Source organism: Tupaia chinensis, unplaced genomic scaffold (assembly GCF_000334495.1).
Source record: "Tupaia chinensis unplaced genomic scaffold, TupChi_1.0 Scaffold000023_1, whole genome shotgun sequence".
Taxonomy (NCBI): Eukaryota; Metazoa; Chordata; class Mammalia; order Scandentia; family Tupaiidae; genus Tupaia; species Tupaia belangeri.
In genome coordinates this window covers 235,481-254,571 of record NW_006159453.1, presented here as the reverse complement: position 1 = coordinate 254,571, position 19,091 = coordinate 235,481, and the positions used below count along the sequence as shown (strand labels likewise).

At 38.3% G+C, this 19,091-nt stretch overlaps 1 protein-coding gene across 1 annotated transcript in view; it reads left to right on the top strand.

Annotated features, from left to right (window-relative positions):
- The window catches only part of FNBP1L (formin binding protein 1 like), a 63,336-nt gene that overhangs the window by 9,680 nt on the left and 34,565 nt on the right, over positions 1 to 19,091 (top strand). The window contains exons 3-5 of the mRNA XM_027770625.1: positions 13,933 to 13,986; positions 15,247 to 15,394; positions 16,140 to 16,202. Coding sequence (XP_027626426.1) covers positions 13,933 to 13,986; positions 15,247 to 15,394; positions 16,140 to 16,202 — 265 coding nt within the window. The remainder of the gene's footprint in view (positions 1 to 13,932; positions 13,987 to 15,246; positions 15,395 to 16,139; positions 16,203 to 19,091) is intronic.

The window sequence follows — 19,091 nt, the reverse complement described above, 5'->3', positions numbered from 1 at the left end:
TTTTTTTCTTTTTTTGGAGAGGTTTTTGCTATAGGGCGTGTGCGCTCACCAGACAGAGAGAGACAGAGAGACAGAAAGCGAGAAATCACCCCCCCAGGGGGGATGGCCACTCCGCAATCCCTTCTCTTCCATTCTCCTCTCGGGATCTTGGGCACACACGTACACACACCCGGCGTGAGTTTAAGCCACTGGGTCCAGGACTCGAACCGCGGTCGACTACGTGGGAGTCCAGCAACATAGCCATTATGCTAACTGCTGGTCCCCATAATAGTGGTTCTCAACAATAGTAGGATTATTGGAAGATGTTGAGGTATTTGAAAAAAGGAAGAATTGTAAAGAGGCATGTTTAATTTGACACCATCTATTCTCCTCCCTCTGAATTTAGATTTTATTTTTTGGATGAATACTTAGTAACCAAAGTATTAGCTTATGTTTATAGTATCTTTGTGCAAAGGGAAGATGCTTGCCTTGTTTATTTCCTGTTCTTTAATTGGAAGAATTCTTTCGGTTAACTCCTCTTAATTTTATTACTGCAGAGGATAATTTCTTTCACAGTGAGGCAGCACTTTTTCCCTTTTAAGTAATAACTGTATTCAGGATATTAAACATTGATATATTTAATATATTGCAAGATTTAAAATATCAGTTAGTCTTTTGTACCCCCTGGATTTTTTTTTCTTTCTTTTAAAAATTTATCAGAGAGTGTGAGTGCTCACCAGAGAGAGACAGAACAAGAGAAAGCATCCCTCAACTGAGCATGGTCACATCATTGCAATTCCTTCTCCATTTCTTCATTCTGTTGAGATTTTGGGCACTCAAAAAGAGAGAGTATCCTGAGTGCTGGATTCCCACATCGCTGACCATGGTTCGAGTCCTGGACCTGGAGGCTTGCTTTCTCACTTTCCCTTTCTTTCTTTCTGTGTCTCTCTGGTCAAAAATTTAAAAATGATAATAATAACAAATAGAAATAAATAAATAAATACATACATACATACTAAAAAAAAAAAAGAGAGAGAGAGAATCCTCTAAGGGGATGTGGTTGCACCAGAATACTTCTTCCTTCGTCTCCATCTGACAGGATCATTTTGGGCATGCATGCACATATGCCCAGCATGTTTTTCAAACCATTGGGGCTGGAATTTGAACCATGGTTGGTCATGTGGAATCTGACTCCTAATGTGTGGAGCCTAACCATTGTGCTACAGGGCTGGCTCTTTTAGGCTTTAATTTAACTTTGTTTTGGTTTTGATTGATTTTTAACTATTGATTTGAGAATGGGAATAAATAGAAGATAAAACATCCAGTCATGTCTGAAGACATGGTTATAGACAATTGAATTATGTGCATTTTGATTGATGCTTAAGTGGTGGCTTCAAATCACTTGGGTTGATTTTTGTTTGGAAAGACATAAACAGCTGAAACCAGTCATGATTTAAATGAAGAAGCTCTCTATATATGATAGGTATATAAGTTTATTTTTTTCTGTTAAAAATAATTATAGTATTAAGGTCTATCACAGAGGTATTGCTGTATGAAATTACATTCTCCAGTCTCCATGCAGAGCCTACAGTTTGGTTCACATGCAGCAGTGTGTTATACTGTTGGGAGAGAAATAAAGCAGAGGACAGGAAGCCTACAAGCTACTTAGAGCAGAATCTCTCTGAATTACTATTTAAATTTTATTTTATTGTTTACTCTTTTGCTATAGAGCATGGCACCCTCAGGAAACAGAGAGGGAGGGAAAGCGTGAGAGAAAGAGAAAGTGAGAAAGCACTCCCAAGCCCAGCTGTTAGTGGTGCATAAATAGTACCATGGCCATAATCCCTTCTCCATCTTCCTCTGGGGATTTTGAGCACGTGCACACACGTGCCCAGCATGTTTTTCAAGCCGTCCGATCTGGCTGGGACTTGAATTGTGCATTTGACACAGAGAGAAAGAGAGAGAGAGAGAGAGGACCTATATTATTCGTATTTCTATATCTATACCAAGCTTGACAATATAGCTGGTACAGTTAGAACCGAGTGAATATAAGCTGAATGAATAATATCTGATTTGTGTTTGGGTTTAGTATAGAAGTTAGAATCTCTGATCATATGTTGAATTTTTGACTATGTACTGCTTTAAATCCATAATGGAGTTTGGTATTGTGTATGTCTTTGTGATGAGGTTAAGAGCTGCCCTAAATATTTAGGATAAGCTTAGATATAGAATGACCCAAATATAACTAGTCTCTGCTTTCTATTTACTGTTTACTTTATTGTGCCTTTTTATCATAATTTGCCATTTCCCTCACTGTTTAGTTTCAAAAGAACCCAGGGGACCCATCTTTGTAACAACTTTCTGAAAATAAACACTATTTATTCTTTACTGTAGTACCTAATGTTTCAACTCTATTATGAGTGCTTTGTGCATATTGATACATTTTCCTAAAGTACCAGTGAGGTGTCAGAACTTTTATAAATATCAGAACATGTGCCAGAATTTCCTTCCTTTTTAAGGCTGAATAATATTCCATTGTGTGTATATTCCACACATTTCATTTACCCATTCATCTCTTGATGGACATTTGGCTTGTTTTCACCTTTTGGCTATTGTGAATAATGCTTTGAAAATGATGTACAAATGATTTGAGTCCCTGTTTTGAGTTCTTTTTAGTATATCTAGAAAAGTAATGGCTGGATCATATGGTAATTGTATGTTAGCTGTTTTTTATTTTTATTTATTTATTTATTTGAGGAGTTGCCATACTGTTTTCCACAGTGGCTAACAGATTTTACGTTTTCACTAGCAATACACAGAGTCCAGTTTCCTTGCTAGTACTTGTTCTTTTTCTGTTGTTTTGATACCAGTCATTCTAATGGGTATAAGGTAGTATATCATTGTGGTTCTGATTTGTATTTCCATAATGATTAGTGAGTTGAGCACCTTTTTATATACCTATTGGCCATTGATTAGTGTGTCTTTGGTGAAATGTCTATTCAAGTTCTTTGCTTTTTAGAAAATAATTTTGCTATAAGACAGTCACTGGAGACAGAGAGAAAGAGAGGGAAGGTGAGGAATCACCCGCCGGGGGAATAAGCCATGCTGCAACCCTTTCTCCTCTGTTCTCTCAAGATTTTGAGCACACATGCACTCATACCCAGTGTGATTCTCAAGTCACCAGATATGGCACTCAAACTTAAGTCAGCCATGTGGAAGTTCAGTGTCTTAATCATCATCACCTGCTGGCTCCCCTCTTTGTCCATTTTTAAACAGAGTTGTTTGACTTTTTGTAGTTGAGTTCTTTATATATTCTTTTTTTTTTTTTTTTTTTTTTTTTTGAGAGGGTTTTTGCTATAGAAAGACAGAGAGAGACAGGAGGGGATGGCCACGCCCCAATCCCTTCTCCTCCATTCTCCTCTCGGATCTTGGGCACACCCGCAAACATCCCTGACATGAGTTTAAGCCACTGGGTCTAGGACTCAAACCACTGTCTACTACATGGGAGTCCAGCGACATAGCCATTTTGCCAACTGCTGGTCCCTATATATTGTGGATGTTACCTCCTCATCAAATAGATGATTTACCAATTCTTTCTCACCTTCTCTAGGCTGCCTTTTTTATTGTGATGATTATGTCCTTTGATGTATGTAGTTTTAAATTTTGATGTAGTCTAGTTTATCTATTTTTATTTTATTTTATTTTTTTATTATTTTTTTTATTATAAATTTTTTTTTTCTCATCACAACACACATATGAATTTTCCATCCAAAATACACTGTGCATTGGCTCAATCAAGCACATCAACATATATGTTTTCAGCAAATGATTTCCCAATTTTTGTGTCCTGCATACCTTGCCTTTTGTTTTGCCATCCTAGGTTCCCCATCCCCACCCTCTGCCATGTCCCATCTTCCTCCTCCATTGTCCCTGACATTCATGATTGCCCTCAATGCCTTCCGCCCCCCCCCATTCAATTGTTCTACCAATGAACTCAATTAGTCTAAGTATATCCACTAGCTAGCACAGCTGACATATCCTTACACATGTATCCAAATCTGATCCTCTATTTTTATTTTTGATACTTATGTTTTTGGTATCATATTCAAAAAATCATTGCCAAGCCATCCAGTATCATGAAGCTTTTCTTGTATGTTTTCTTGTAAGAGCTTTATAGTTTTGGGTCTTACATTTTAGGTCTTTGATGAATTTTGAGTTAATTTTTTTCTATGGTTTTAGATAAGGGGATGACTATACTTTTGCATATGTGTGTCTTTTATGTTTAATTGTCCACTAAATGAGAGAAGATTCTTGGTTGTGAGTGATGTAAACTCCAGTTTAAGTTAATTCAACCATAATGGGGGATTTATTGACAAGAGTAATTTAACGACTTATTTATTGGTAACTTTTTATTGTCTTATTTAGTTCAAGAGAGGTTGAATAGTTAAACTGTTAGGAGGCTTGGAATACGACTAGGTCATAGGAAGAAAAAGAAAAAGCCAGTATCTGAAACACAGCCCGAGTCCTTTATCTTTTTTTTTTTTTTTTTGACTTCTTTTGTTGGGTTGGTGGCTTTCTTTCAGCCCAAACTGCTTTCTCCACATGGCAGGAAACGCAGTCACCAACTTTGGCAGTTTTATGTCTTAAGAGTTTCAGTTCCCAGACTGGTCTTAGAGCTACATCAGGTTCAATGTCTTAACAGGTCCAGGAAGGGAGCTTTCTGGCCCAGTTGGATTCACTTTTCCATCTCTAATCACTTAACTGAGCCCACAAATACAGCCACTTATGTTAATCTGGCAGCTCTTAAATATGTTAATCATTAGATATAGGCAGGGCAGTTTAAGGAAATACTAGTCAGTTAATCTGAGGTCTCTTCTATTACTACCTTTTGCTAGAAGAAATAGTATGATTTATATCCCATGTTATAAATAAAGAGGATACTGATCACTGGTTAAGTAATAATTAGAACTCAGAGCCTCTCAGATGTTGAAAGGTTAAATAGGTGTAAAGGTAATTCTTAGCCTTTAAGTTTTATTTTTTTAGAGAGGTTTTTGCTATAGGGCACATGTGCTCACCAGAGAGAGATGGAGAGAAAGAAAGTGAAAAATCACCTCCCAGGGGAGATTTCTAGTCTCCCCTTGGGATTTTGGGCATGCACGCCCATGCGCGTGATGTGAGTTTTAAGCCACAGGGTCTGGGACTTGAATTGCAGTCAAATATGTGGGAGTTCAGCAGTGTAACTTTATGTCATCTGCTGGTTCCAGCCTTTAAAATTTTTTTAGGTGTCTTATGTTCAAGATTTAATTGTAGGGAACCAACAGTTAGCATAATGGCTATGTCACTGGCTTCCCACGTATTTGACCGCGGTTCGTGTCCCGGACCCGGTGGCTTAAAACTCATGCCGGGCGCGTGTGCGTGCGTGCCCAAGATCCCGAGAGGAGAATGGAGGAGAAGGGATTGAGGCGTGACCATCCCCCCTGGGGGGTGATTTCTCTCTTTCTGTCTCTATGTCTCTCTCTGTCTGGCGAGCGCACGTGCCCTATAGTGAAAACCTCTCCAAAAAAAAAGATTTAATTGCAAAACATAGTGTTAACGTGTTATAGTCTAATTAGCGAGAAACGAGAGGACATCCAGACATAACCAAATTTATTCGCGTTTTATAGATTAATAGGCCGGCGACTGCGAGAGGACTCATGTCTCTTAAAAACCCTCACAGCCCTTCCTCTCTCTCGCTCTCACCCTCTGTCTCTCTGGTCAAATTAAAAAATAAATGAATGGGGGAACAGCAGTTAGCGTAATGGCTATGTCACTGGACTCCCATGTAGCTCACCACGGTTCTAGTCCCACACTTGGTGGCTTAAACTCAATGCTGGGCACGTGTGCATCTGTGCCCAAAATCCCAAGAGGAGAATGCAGGAGAAGGGATTGCAGCGTGGCCATCCCCTCTGGGGGGTGATTTCTCTCTTTTTGTCTCTCTCTGTCTTTCTGGAAAAACAACAACAACAACAACAAAAAAAAACAAAAAAACGTTTTATTCTAGGCAAAAGGAGAAAGCTAGTTTCCCTTATACAAAGGAGTTCAAAATGGAGGTGCTCCTGCTTCACTGCTTCAAATGACACTGCGCCAGCCAGTGGTTTGGTGGTGAAGGTGTCTGGATCCCACATGGCTGACTGTGGTTTAAATCCTAGACCTGGTGCCTTGAGAAGCACACTGGGCACATATACTTGCTTGCCCAAAATCCTGAAAGGAGAAATGGAGAAGGAATTGTGGTATGACTATCCCAGGATAGGGTGTGTGTCTGTGTGTCTGTGTCTGTGTGTGTGTGTGTGTGTGTGTGTGTGTGTGTGGTGCTTTCTTACCTTCCCTCACTGTCACTCTCTGTCTCTTTCCATTGAATGCATGTGTCCTCTGGCAAAGTAATTTTTAAAAAGAGAAAGAAAAAGAAACCAAATTAAATTTTGAGAAGGTGGTGCCAGCAGGTGATGTAGTGGTTACAGTGCTGGACTTGGGACTCCCACATGGTTGAACGCAGTTTGAGTCCTGAATCCCACAGCTTGAAACTCACACTGGACGCATGTGCATGCATGCCCAAAATCCCATGAGGAGAATGGAGGGAAAGGGACATGGCACGGCCATGGGGGAGGGAGATATATGATTTCTCATTTTCTCTTTGTGTCTTCAGTGAGTGCATGTGCCCTATGCAAAACTCTAAAAAAATTTTTTTCGCGAAGGTATTTGGAATATTTTATAATTTTCACTAAAACCCAAAAATGAATGTAAACATGATAAAACTAAAATGGATAAAAAAGATCAGAATCAACCATTTAAATATATATTAAGTAGAATAACAGTTAAAATTACGTATATGACCAATTATAAACTATTGTAATCTTTAGAGATAACTAATAACCATTAAATTAAGAAGCCTCCTCAGGCTTTCTTCTTGGGGCGGGCAGGTGGCATGGTGGATAGGGGCGCTGGACTCCCACATGGCCAACCACAGTTCAAGTCTCGGACCTAGTGGCTTGCCTTCTCACTTTCTCTGTCTCTCTCTGTCTCTCTCTGATCAAACTGGAAAATAATAATGATAATAATAAATAAAGTTAAATAAAAAAGAAGCCTCCTCAGACCACTGAAGGAACATTAGTTTCTTTGTATCCAGAGTGCAAGATCCTGAGGTACTTGGAATTTTAAGGTACCTAGAAACATGAGTGAACACACACATAGGCACACATCCTGAAACAAAGTACCAACATATCTATGACATTTCTTATAATTTTTCTAATGTGTACTGTGTATGTATGGCACTTTGTATTTCAATATACTACTGATTTTTTTTTTTTTTTTTTTTTGATAGGCGTTTGCTATAGTTGGTTTTTACTATAGGGGACATGCATGCGTTCACCAGAAAGACAGAGACAGAAAGCAAGAAATCACCTTCTGGTGGGGATGGCCACCCTGCAATCCCTTCTCCATTCTCCTCTTGGGATCTTAGACACGCACACACACGTGCCTGGTGTGAATTTAAGCCACCGGGTCTGGTACTTAAACTATTTTCGACTACATGGGAGTCCAACGACATAGCCATTACGCCAACTGCTGGTCCCTTAATGATTCAGTTAATTAATTTATTTTTAAAAATTGGCCAGAGTGTGTGTGTTCTTCAGGGAGAGGGGAAAAGCAGTCCTCAATGGAGTATAGTCTCACCACAGTCCCTTCTCCATTTTTCTGTCCTGTTGGAATTTTGAGCATGTATGCACACATACGTGCCCAGCGTGTTTTTCATGCTGTTGGGGTTGGGATTCGAAAGGTGGTAGTCCATCTATGATGTGGCTCCCTTAATCACCAGGTCCTGGGGGTGGCCCATTTAACTCCGGATTTATAACACACTATTAAAAACATGTCTTCTATATGAACTGCTATCATAATTGGTAACTTGAAGAAATGTGGGTTTAGAAGAGAAGAGAAAGTTCTGAAAAAGAATAACCTAGGGGGACCAAGCCACTTACTGACCATGGTTCATATCCCACCCTGATGGCTTGAAAACCACCTAGGGTACATTTGCATGTGTGCCCCAAATCCTGACAGGGATGGAGAAACAGAAGAGAAGGGATTGCTGCGTGACCACACCTGACACCTGACTGGGGGTACTTCTTCCCTTTCTTTATCTGTTTCTCTTTCCTCTGGCAAGTACCGGTGCCCTCTGGCAAAAGAAAAAAAAAAAAAAGAATAGCCTAGGGGGACTGACATTTAGGGGCAGATTTCTTGAGAGAGATGAATTGCCTAAAATATTTATAGTCTAGAAACAACCTTGACTACTTTATATTTAAGACAAGCCAGTTTGAGATTTATTTGTACTAGTAATGTATTCATACTACAAAGCAGAGATTTGTGGGACTTGTTTAACCCTTTACTCCTTGGTATGATATTTAGCTGACTTTAGACTATTTCCTTAGGAGATCCAACTAAGTTCAGCTGCCTTGAGGGAGTAAATCATTTTTGTATGTTTTTATTTAAAAAAAAAGTGTATGATCATTGTAACTCATTTAAATTAGAGTATTTTCTTATCTCCTGTCCATAGAAGTATTTTTTTAAATTTCACTTGAAAAAATCTGTTTATTTGTTATGATTTTTAAGCCACCAGGTTTGACACTCGAACTGAGGTCAGCCATGGCGAATCTAGCGCCTTAATCAACATGCCACCTGCTGGCCCCAGAAATGAGTACTATTAATCATTTGATATTTCTTCTTCCAGAGTATATGTATTTCTAGACTAGAAGTTTTGATTTGTTGGAAAACAGAACAACGTGTGGGCCATGTTGTAGTTTTTTTGTGATAGGGTTGATTTGAATGGAATATGTAGTGACTTTTTTTTTTTAAGAACTGTTTATTTACTTTTATTAATTATTATTTTTTTAAAATTTACCACCAGAGAGAGAGAAAGTAAGAAAGCAAGCTGCCAAGTTCAGTACTCAAACCATGGTTGACCATGTGGGAGTCCAGCACCTTAACTACCATGTCACCTACTGGTCCCTGTGGGGTGACTTTTATATGTTATCTATGGGTTCTGGAGATTTGGGGTTATGGAAGAATATCTACAGATGTGTGAGGCAGGCAGGAGAGAGTTTTTAAAAAGTAACCTGGAGGGGCGGCCGGCAGATGGCCTGGTGGTTAGGAGTGCTGGACTCCCACACGGCCGATAGCAGTTCGAGTCCTAGACCTGGCAGGCCGCTCGCTTTCTCACTTTCCCTCTCTCTCACTCTGTCCCTCTCCAGTCAAATTGAAATAAATAAAGTTAAACAAAATAATTAAAAAGGAAAACAAGTAGCCCAGAGGGGCCAGCAGGTTGCATAGTGGTTATAGCATGTTGAACAAGAATCGAGTCCCAGCAGCTTGAAAATCACATTGAGTGGGTGTGTGTGCATGCCCCAAACCCCAGGATAATGGAGAGGAGGGGACTGTGACATGGCCATCCACCCTGAGTGGTAGTTTCTCACTTTCCCTCTTACTGTCTCTCTGGTGAGTGCATGTGCTCTATGGGGTGGGGAGGCAAAACCTTGAAAAAAAGGTGCTTAGAACTAACCCTGCATGCTCAAGGTAAAGTTACTTTCCTTCCTCTTTCCTCTTACATTATATGTGTTCTTTCTCCCAGAAGCCAGTGTTCAAATTAGTGTTAATTTTGCTGTATTATTTTTAATTAAAAAATAGATTTTGCCAGAAGACTGGGCACTTGCCAGACAAAAATAAAGCATGAGAGAGCATTCTTCATGGGGCGTGGTCATGCGGTAATCCCTTCTCCTCCATTTCTTCCTCTCTGGATTTTGTGCATGCATGTACACATGCCTGGTATGTTTTTCTTTCTTTCTTTTTTTTTTGAAGAGGTTTTTGCTATATAGGGCACGTGCGCTCGCCTTACAGACAGAGACAGAGAGACAGAAAGCGAGAAATCAAGCCCCCAGAGGGGATGGCCACACCACAATCCCTTCTCCTCCATTCTCCTCTCGGGATCCTAGGCACACACGCACATGCACCCAGCATGAGTTTTAAGCCACCGGGTCCAGGATGCGAACCGTGGTCGACTACATGGGAGTCCAGAGACAGGCATTACGCCAACTGCTGTTCCCTTTTTTTCATATCACCTAATCCATGATTCAGACCATGAGATTGGCATTGTGGGAACCAGCTCCCTTAACCACCAGTCCACTGGCTGAACTATATTAGTTTTTAACATTTGAAAAACTTCTTCTATGAAAGGGCTATACCCTTGGCAGGGTCTGTTCATGCTGTGATCCTCCCCACAGCCTCCCAGCCAGCTAGGATCATGGGCATGCCTAGCATTTTTCTTGTTGACACAGAATCTGAATCTGGGCTTCTTACTGTGCAAGCTGTGTGCTGTTGTCTGCACCAGCGTGGCTGGGCCTCAGGCTGTGTTTAAATTATATCATCACTTTTGTGGTTTTAACCTCTAGTAGGCAGAATTCTTTTTTTTTTTAAGAGAGAATTTTTTTTCCCCCCCGTATGGGGCACACACGCTCGCTGGAAAGACAGACAGAAAGCAAGATATCATCCCTTCTAGGGGGGATGACCACACTATGATCCCTTCTCCTCCATTCTTCTCTCAGGATTTTGGGCATGCACACACATGCACTCACCTGTGTTGAGTTTTAAGCCACCAGGTCCAGAACACGAGCATGACTTTGGGAGTCCAGCAACGTAACCATTATGCTATCTGCCGGTCCCAAAAGTCAGAATTCTTTTAAGTGTCAGAAGTGCAAGTTAGATCAGTTTAAACGAAGAAAGGACTTTATTGGCTTATGTAACTAACAAGTTCAGGGATCCAGGTTACTCAGAGAAGTGTTTAAAGACCTGCCTCTTTCTTCTCTTGGCTTTACTTTCCTCTCTTTTGTTTTACTTCTCAAGTAGGCTCTTCTTCCATGGCTCCAGGATTATGTCCTGTAAATTTAATAACTTCAGCAGAAAGAGAATGTCTTCCTAAGAATTATTACAGAAGTTTTAGGATTGACTTTCACTGGCTTGAATTAATGGGCCTGGGCCAAATCAGTACCTCAAAGCAATAAAAAAGTACAAAGAAGAGCTGAGCACATAGCATATGCCTACCGTTTCAGGTATCCAGAGGCTGAGGTAGGAGAATCATGAGTTCAAGGTCAGCCTTGACAACACAGTTAACATTCTATCTTTCTGGCAAGCGCATGCGCCCTATAGCAAAAACATCTAAAAAAAAAAAAAAAAAAGAAGAAGAAAGAAAGAAAGAAAAAGTGTCAAGAAGGGCCACCTTCTTATGCAGTTTTCCCTCCTTTTTATTATAAAAATTACCAATTAAAGAGTTAATTAACAACTATAATCTGTGGGACTTAAACACCTTAAGGTGGGAGAAACAGAATATAGGATATTTCCACTTTTTGTTTTTGGAGAAGTTTTTGCTATAGGGCGCGTGCGCTCGCCAGACAGACAGAGACAGACAGACAGAAAGTGAGAAATCACCCTCTGGGGGGATGGCCACGCCACAATCCCTTCCTCCATTCTCCTCTCGGGATCTTGGGCACTCACACACATGTGCCCAGCGTGAGATTTAAGCCACCGGGTCCAGGACGCGAACTGCAGTTGACTACGTGGGAGTCCAGCGACATAGTCATTACGCTAACTGCTGGTCCCCCACATTTTTAACTTAAATATTTAGATGCTAGATCGATGGTTTTGCCATTAATGTGAGAAAAGAGTAAGATTTGTAGGGGCCAGCAGATGGTATAGCAGTTATATCACTTGACTTCCACATGGCAGTTCAAGCACTGGGCCTAGTGGCTTGAAACTCACAACTGGCGCCTGTTTGTGTGTGCCCAAGATCCCAGGAGGACAAGGGAGGAGAAGGAATTGTGGTGTGGCCATCCATCCTGGGAGGTGATTTCTTACTTTCCCTCTCTCTATCTCTGTCTCTCTCTTTGGCAAGCACATGTGCTCTAAGGAAAAAAAAAAAAAAAAAAACCTCTGTCGGGGAGAAATAAGATTTGTAAAAGATGATAAAATTCTGTTTTAGGTTGAATTTGAGATATCTGTGGCAGATAGACTGCTTGCCTAAAAGCTATTCTTTCTCTAATAATAGCTTTGTTGAGGTATAATTGAAATGCCAAAAAAATCACCCTTAAACGTATACAGTTCATTGGTTTTAGTTTAGTCACAAAGTTGTACATTCATCACCACTATCAAGTATTAGGACATTTTCATCATCCCCAAAAGAAACCTGTACCCATTGGCTCATTTCCTCCTCCCCCACGCATAGGCACCCACTAGTTTATTTTCTGTCTTTGTGGATTTGTCTGTTTTTAATGAACTCATATTCATTGTTTTTCTCATCATCTTTCTTGAGTGTCTTTTAGAAAGAACTGTAGGTTATGCATAATTACTAGTTTGTTAGCCATGACTCACATCTTTCAAGCCCAGTACTTGAAATAATTAAAATATAAAGTAGCTTTGCTGATGTTTGATTGAATTAAAAAATCGATTAGTCTACAATACTGATTTTTGGTAGTATGTCAGTTATCCTTGATTAAGAACGACTGGTTAAGAGTGTTTAAGTTTCTTGATAAGACTTAGAAGGCCTTCTGCTCTGTTCTCTGCCTACCTTTCCAGTCTCACTGTTTGCCATTCTTTGGCTTACATTTGCATTTCTAGCAATATTGAACCCACTTAGAATTCCTTCGGGCTTTCTCCTTGTCCAATTCTTGTTCATCTGTTAAGACTCCCAGAGAATCAGAAATTTCACCTACCCCCACTGAGGGAGCCCCTCTATAGAGCCCTCTATTGTTCTTACCATATAAGCGTTTATATATTTTAAAATTTTTATTTTATTCATAAAAGGGAGTGCATGTGCTTGCATGAGAGGTGGGGGTTGGAGACAGAAAAAGGCAGAGATAAGCAGGCACCTTTGACAGACTTTTGGCACCTAAGACAGACTTTGATCACACTGTGATTCCCTTCCTATGGATCCTCAGCTCATCAGGATTTTGGGTGTATGCACACTGGTGTGTTTTCAGGTTAACCAGGGATCTGAGCCCATAGTTGGCCATGTGGCTTCTAGCATTACAGTTCAGTATGCTGCCCTGTGCCACTGAGGCTGGGCCATTGTTTTTATCCAGCTATCTTATATAAAAGTGTCTATATATTTGGGTTTTCTAGACCAGAAATCTCTGAACTTTTTATTGATCACTGGTAAAAAAATGTTTGAGCATGTACCTGTACAGTTACTTATAAATTACATGTTATACTAGTGCAGCAATGCTTTAAATATTAATAAAGCTTTTGTTAAAATATATTAATATAAGGCTTAATACTCTTAGCTTCTATAGTTAGCTTGTTGGTAGATAGGTAACAAAGAGTCTGTGTACCTTTCCTGGTTTATGTACCATACTTTTTTTTTTGTAAAGAATCATTTTATTTATTATTTATTCATTTGTTTATTTCGATTTGACCAGAGAGGGACAGACAGAGAGAGAGAGAGCGAGAGCGAGCAAGCCACCAGGTCCAGGACTCGAACCACAGTCAGCCATGTGGGAACCCAGTGCCTCCAACCACCATGCCACCTGCTGGCCCCATGTACCATACTTTGAGGAACTTACCCAAGGATATAGAGGGCTTACTGTATTTTATTACTCCTTTTCTTGTTGCCCGTTTTCTTATTTTATAGCATAATTAACCAAATTGATTATACTCATATAACACAGAAATAAACTTTCCTCTTACAGGTATCAGTATTTTAAGAACAAAGTGTAGTATGTAAGTAATGATCATATATTGTTATGATATGGTAGTAGATGATTCTGTTGTTTCAGTTGTTTTGTACCATGAAATTCTTGATTTAATGAAATTGGAAATTTTTAGAATATTTCAATTTCAACAACAGTATATTTTGTGAAATTAAAAAAAAATTTCTTCCTATAGAAATCTGGTTAAGAAGTACTGTCCCAAGCGTTCATCTAAAGATGAAGAGCCAAGGTAAATTATATACCTGTTTATATTGATATAAAAAAACCTAAAAAGTACTTATCCTTTTATTATTTAGTAAAATAAATATACTGCTAGCTTTTTTATAAATATTTTTAAAAATTTTTTAATAAAAAAATTACAGTGTTTTTGAAAGAGGAAACTTATTTATCTGTCATACAGATAAATACTTTGGTGGGCTTGATTGGCAGTTTTCTAGAGTAGTAGAAATGTGGATTTCCAAGTAAGATGTAGTAGAGAATTCTACTTGAGTAATTAAGCCTGCAGAAGAGGAAGGGTATTTTTCACACTCAATTTTGTAATTGTCAGTTTGTTGGATTCTTGCTTTACTTTTATAAGTAAGACAGTTTGACTGGTTGGTTAAAGGGATAATGAAATGGAATGAGATTTTCAGGATAGCTTTTGAATCCTGAATAAAAGATTAGGAATTGTCTGTGAGCTTTTTGGCAGTCTTAAACAGTAATATGTGGATGGCTTTATACAGTAGAAACAAGAGTCTAGACTTCAACCAACCAGCAACCAACTTTGTGTATAATTGTCAGTTGCTAGGATTCTGATTTAGTGTTAGTGGAGTTCTAACTGAGCTGTCAGTATTCCAGCTGTAAGAGAGTGTTCCTCAGTGTGTTCAAAGTAGATATATACGTTTTAATACAGTGATTCTCTTTGTTTCTCTCCTTCCCTCCACACACAACTTTACCCTTATTTTTGACCCCTCTACCCGCTTTGGTGCCAGCTATAATAGCAGGTCACTTCCATTCAGGATGTGGGCATGCATACAGGCAGCTGTGTCCAGAGCTGATAGCAAAGTTGTTCTATAGATCAGCCATCGAGATGCATTTGAGTGGTATGATTGGCAGGTTCTGTCCTCGAGAGCAAGCACATCATCTCTGCAACAGGTTCAGCTGCCAAGCCTAGGAATCCAACCAAGTTCATTCCCAAGCTCAGGCCAGTCAGTTGGCAACTTAAGAGATTCCAGTTTGCCAAAAGAGCCTGCAGGTAGTATTCTTATTCTTTTTTGACCTCAAATATCCTTTTGTTTATACATTAAAGACCACTCAAAGATAAACATGTACAACTTGAGCTTAATGCAGGATTCTTTCCATGCACAGTTCAAATTAGAATTAGTTGATGAGATTTAGGTTATGTTAACATTTGTTAAGTATTAATTAAGTTCAATCCATACCTCACCAAAAACATTTGAAGTTAAAATGAAAGTAAAAGTGTCATCATTTTAAAATATGTTTTTGCCAGGTTTACTTCATGTATAGCCTTCTTTAATATCCTCAATGAGTTAAATGACTATGCGGGACAGCGAGAAGTAGTAGCAGAAGAAATGGCGCACAGAGTATATGGTGAATTAATGAGATATGCTCATGATCTGAAAACTGAAAGAAAAATGGTAATTACAATTTTTATCTAGTCACAGTAGATTATGAAATATTTTCTTAGAAATAATTACATGGTTCTTTAAAAAAATCTGTTTAGCATAAAATGTTTTTCTAATTTCTCTATAAGATACTCTTGCTAATTTTGATCCTTTTGGATTTAAGACTGAGGTTTGGCAAACTACAACAACCCTTTGCAAAATTTAGCACCTCCCATTTTTGTTTCCTGGTTCTTATGACCTAATAATAGTATTTACATTTTTAGATGGTGGGGCAAAAATCAAAATAATACTTTGTGGCATGTGAAAATTATATGAAATTTAAATCTTAGTGTTCATAAATAAAGTTTTATTGGAATAGAGCCACACTCGCTGACTTATATATTGCTTTTGGCTGCTTTTGCATTTCATCAGCAGAGGTGAGCATTTGTGATAGAGTCTATGTGGCTTGCAGATCCTGAAATATTTATCAGCCTTTTATAGAAAATGTTTGTCCAAAGTGCCTATTCAGGAGAATTCGTATGTTTGTAGACACTGTATTTATTTTAAAGATTACATCTGAAGTATTAAAATAATATCCAGTAAATGTATTCTGGAGAGTTATACTTTTTCTATGTCTTAGTAAAGTTATATAATTAATACCTTGGGGAAAAAAAGGTAAAGAGCCTTTTTGGTACTTAAGAGTTTATTTAGTATTTAAATGTAATTACTTTTATTTGTTTTATCTTGTCTATTTTTCGGTGGTGGTTATTATCATTAGCATCTCCAGGAAGGACGGAAAGCTCAACAATACCTTGACATGTGCTGGAAACAGATGGATAATGTGAGTTGTAGTGTTTTCATGGTTAGTGTAACATTTTATAGAGTAGGTTAACCCTAAATTCTATTATACTTCACATTTATTTGGGTTTAAAGGTTTTCAGTTTATCGTTCATAATTTGATGTTGGTTTTATTGCATAGTAGCCAATAAAGTATAAATGGAGGAGGAGGATGCAAGATCATTTTTCTTTTCTTTTTTTTTTTGTCTTTATAACTTGATACTTATACAAACTGAAATCTTACCATTTCAGGAGATTCTTTTCAACTTTATAGTAGTTACTGTAAAATATTAATAAAGGATAGAAGTTAGAAAGAAATAAATACCTTGGAAAACCATTTGACTGAGAAAAACCAAGATTCTACTTCTAACTTTTTCTTAGCCCTTGATTTCTCTTGGCTTTATATTAAGCATATGAAAAATGAAGAGAGTGAGCTAGATTATATGAAATGTTTCTACTGATCAGTGATTCTATAATTCTTTAAATTCTCCTGATTTTAGACTGCTTAGTCAGAGACCATTTTGCTGTAGGAAAGAAAATACTTTTTAGAGCAAAATTGTAAAAGCATAATTATTTATTTTTCCCCCCAAGGAACTTGCTAATGTTGTTTTTAAAAAATGTTCTCGTATACAGTAATTTGAGAAACAAGGTGTCTACATGGAATACTGTAGGCTCCTCTACTTAAAACATTCTATTAAATGATATTCTGTAATATAAAATATTCCTTTTGAACCCCCAGGTTATCAAGTAATTTAATTTTTGCCACCATGTTTCTGTGATGGACACTGTATTACTTGAAAATTATGTTGAAGGGAGTTTTCATGTTAAGTTAATTAGTGTAGTTTGTGATTATTAGAAAAAGGGCTTTGAGATTAAGATTAAAAACATTCATGCCTAGGGACCAGCAGGTGGCATGGTGGTTAAGACGCTGGACACTCCCACATGGTCGACCACGGTTCAAGTCTGGACCTGGTGGCTTGCTTTCTCACTTTCTCTTTCTCTCTCTGTCTCTCTCTCTCTTTCTTTGTCTGTGTGTGTGTGTGTGTGTGTGTCTCTGGTCAAATTAAAATAAATGAATGTATAAATAAAATTAATTATTAAAAAAATTCATGCCTATATTTACAGCTTTCAACCTGTTTTTTTTTTTTCCTTTTATAAACAAATTCAAAGGTTAGATTAAATTTCTACTGTGTAACTCAGGATGTAAGATTCTAATCACCAGTGCTAACTGAGAATTCTAAAGTATATTAATAGTGTGCTTGCATTTTTGTTTTGATTTTATAATTGGTTTCAGCAATTTTAGGGAGTGTTTACGTTGATTAAATTTTAAATTGCCTTAAATAGCATCCTTAGTATCTTCCACCTAATGGGTGTTTATGCATGTATGTGTGCGTGTTTTCATTTGCACAAATAATAGACTCCTACACTCATGAGTCATTCATTCCTCTAAAAATTGTTGGCACAAAACATTCTTGTTATTATGTGCTGACGTTTTTGAACAATTATTATTAAGCAAAAGTTATTGAGGTAATGAGTGAAAGAAGTATCAAAAATGTGGCAAGATCTCTTTGAAGCATTAACAATACCATGAAAATTAGATGAGTTCAACTCTAGTTTATTGAAATTATCCTTGATGTGTTCAGGGTCCTGAAGGTATAGAAGTGAATATGAAGTGATTCTTGTTTCTGTGGAGCCTACAATCTTGTGAAGGAGACAAATACTATTTTTGTTTAATATGTAAAAACAAGGTTAAGATTCTATTTTCTATTCTATTTTCTAGTTCCATGTCTTCCTGTTCAGTGAAGAAATGTGTTTGAAATAATTGACAGAAGATATAAAGAACTGGGGGAAACAGGTGGTAGAAGTAGTGACAAGGGTATTGAAAATAGAGAAAAAAAATTAAAAGTTATTAACCCTAGGATAAATAAAATAGGCAGCACTGACATTTAAATAAGAAGTGAAGAGAATAGACTGGAAAGAATAGTCAAGATGCCTCATTCATTGTTAGGAGGTTCCAAGTAACAGAGCATATACATTTGTAAAAGCAGAGCTCAGAAATAGAAATAGTTCCTAGGTTGGTCAATAGGCCAGTGATTTCACCAAGACTGTATCTCCTGTCTGTCCACTTTGCAATCTTAACCATCTTAGCTCTTTTTCTTAGCCTTAGCCCCCATGGTCACCTGTCGGCTTAAGCAACCAAGCACAATTGCATCTAGAGGCAAAGAAAAGGGAGTACTTCTCTTTCAACTGTACTTTTTTATCCAGGAAGGGAAACTTACTCAGAAAACCCTCTGCAGAGTTCCTCCTGAGTGCTTTTGACAGGATTAGATTACTTGCCCATGCCCCAGCTGTGGAAAAACTAAGAAAACAAATATTAGCTATTTTTAACCTCTATACTGGGAGCAGGCTCTGCTGAGCAATAGTAGCGGAGTAGAGGTGACTGTTAATAGTTTGCCACATAAAAGATGAAGAGAACAAGAATCTTTTCTTGGAATATATTCCTATAAGGTATAATTAATTACTATCATTCAGTGAAAGAGTTGGTTTTGTTTTTGTTTTTTTTTTTTTTTAGAGGTTTTCGCTATAGGGTGCATGCGCTCGCCAGACAGACAGAGACAGACAGAGAGACAGAAAGCGAGAAATCACCTCCAGGGGTGATGGCCATGCCGCAATCCCTTCTCCTCCGTTCTCCTCTCGGGATCTTGGGCATGCATGCACAGCCGTGAGTGTTAAGCCCCCGGGCCCGGGACGCAAACCGTGGTCGACTACGCGGGAGTCCAGCCACATAGCCATTACGCTAACTGCTGGTCCTGAAAGAGTATTTTTAATATCATTGTACTAGTTAGTGATTCTTTACTGTTGCAAGGAAATTATTAGGTAGTTTTTTTCCCTA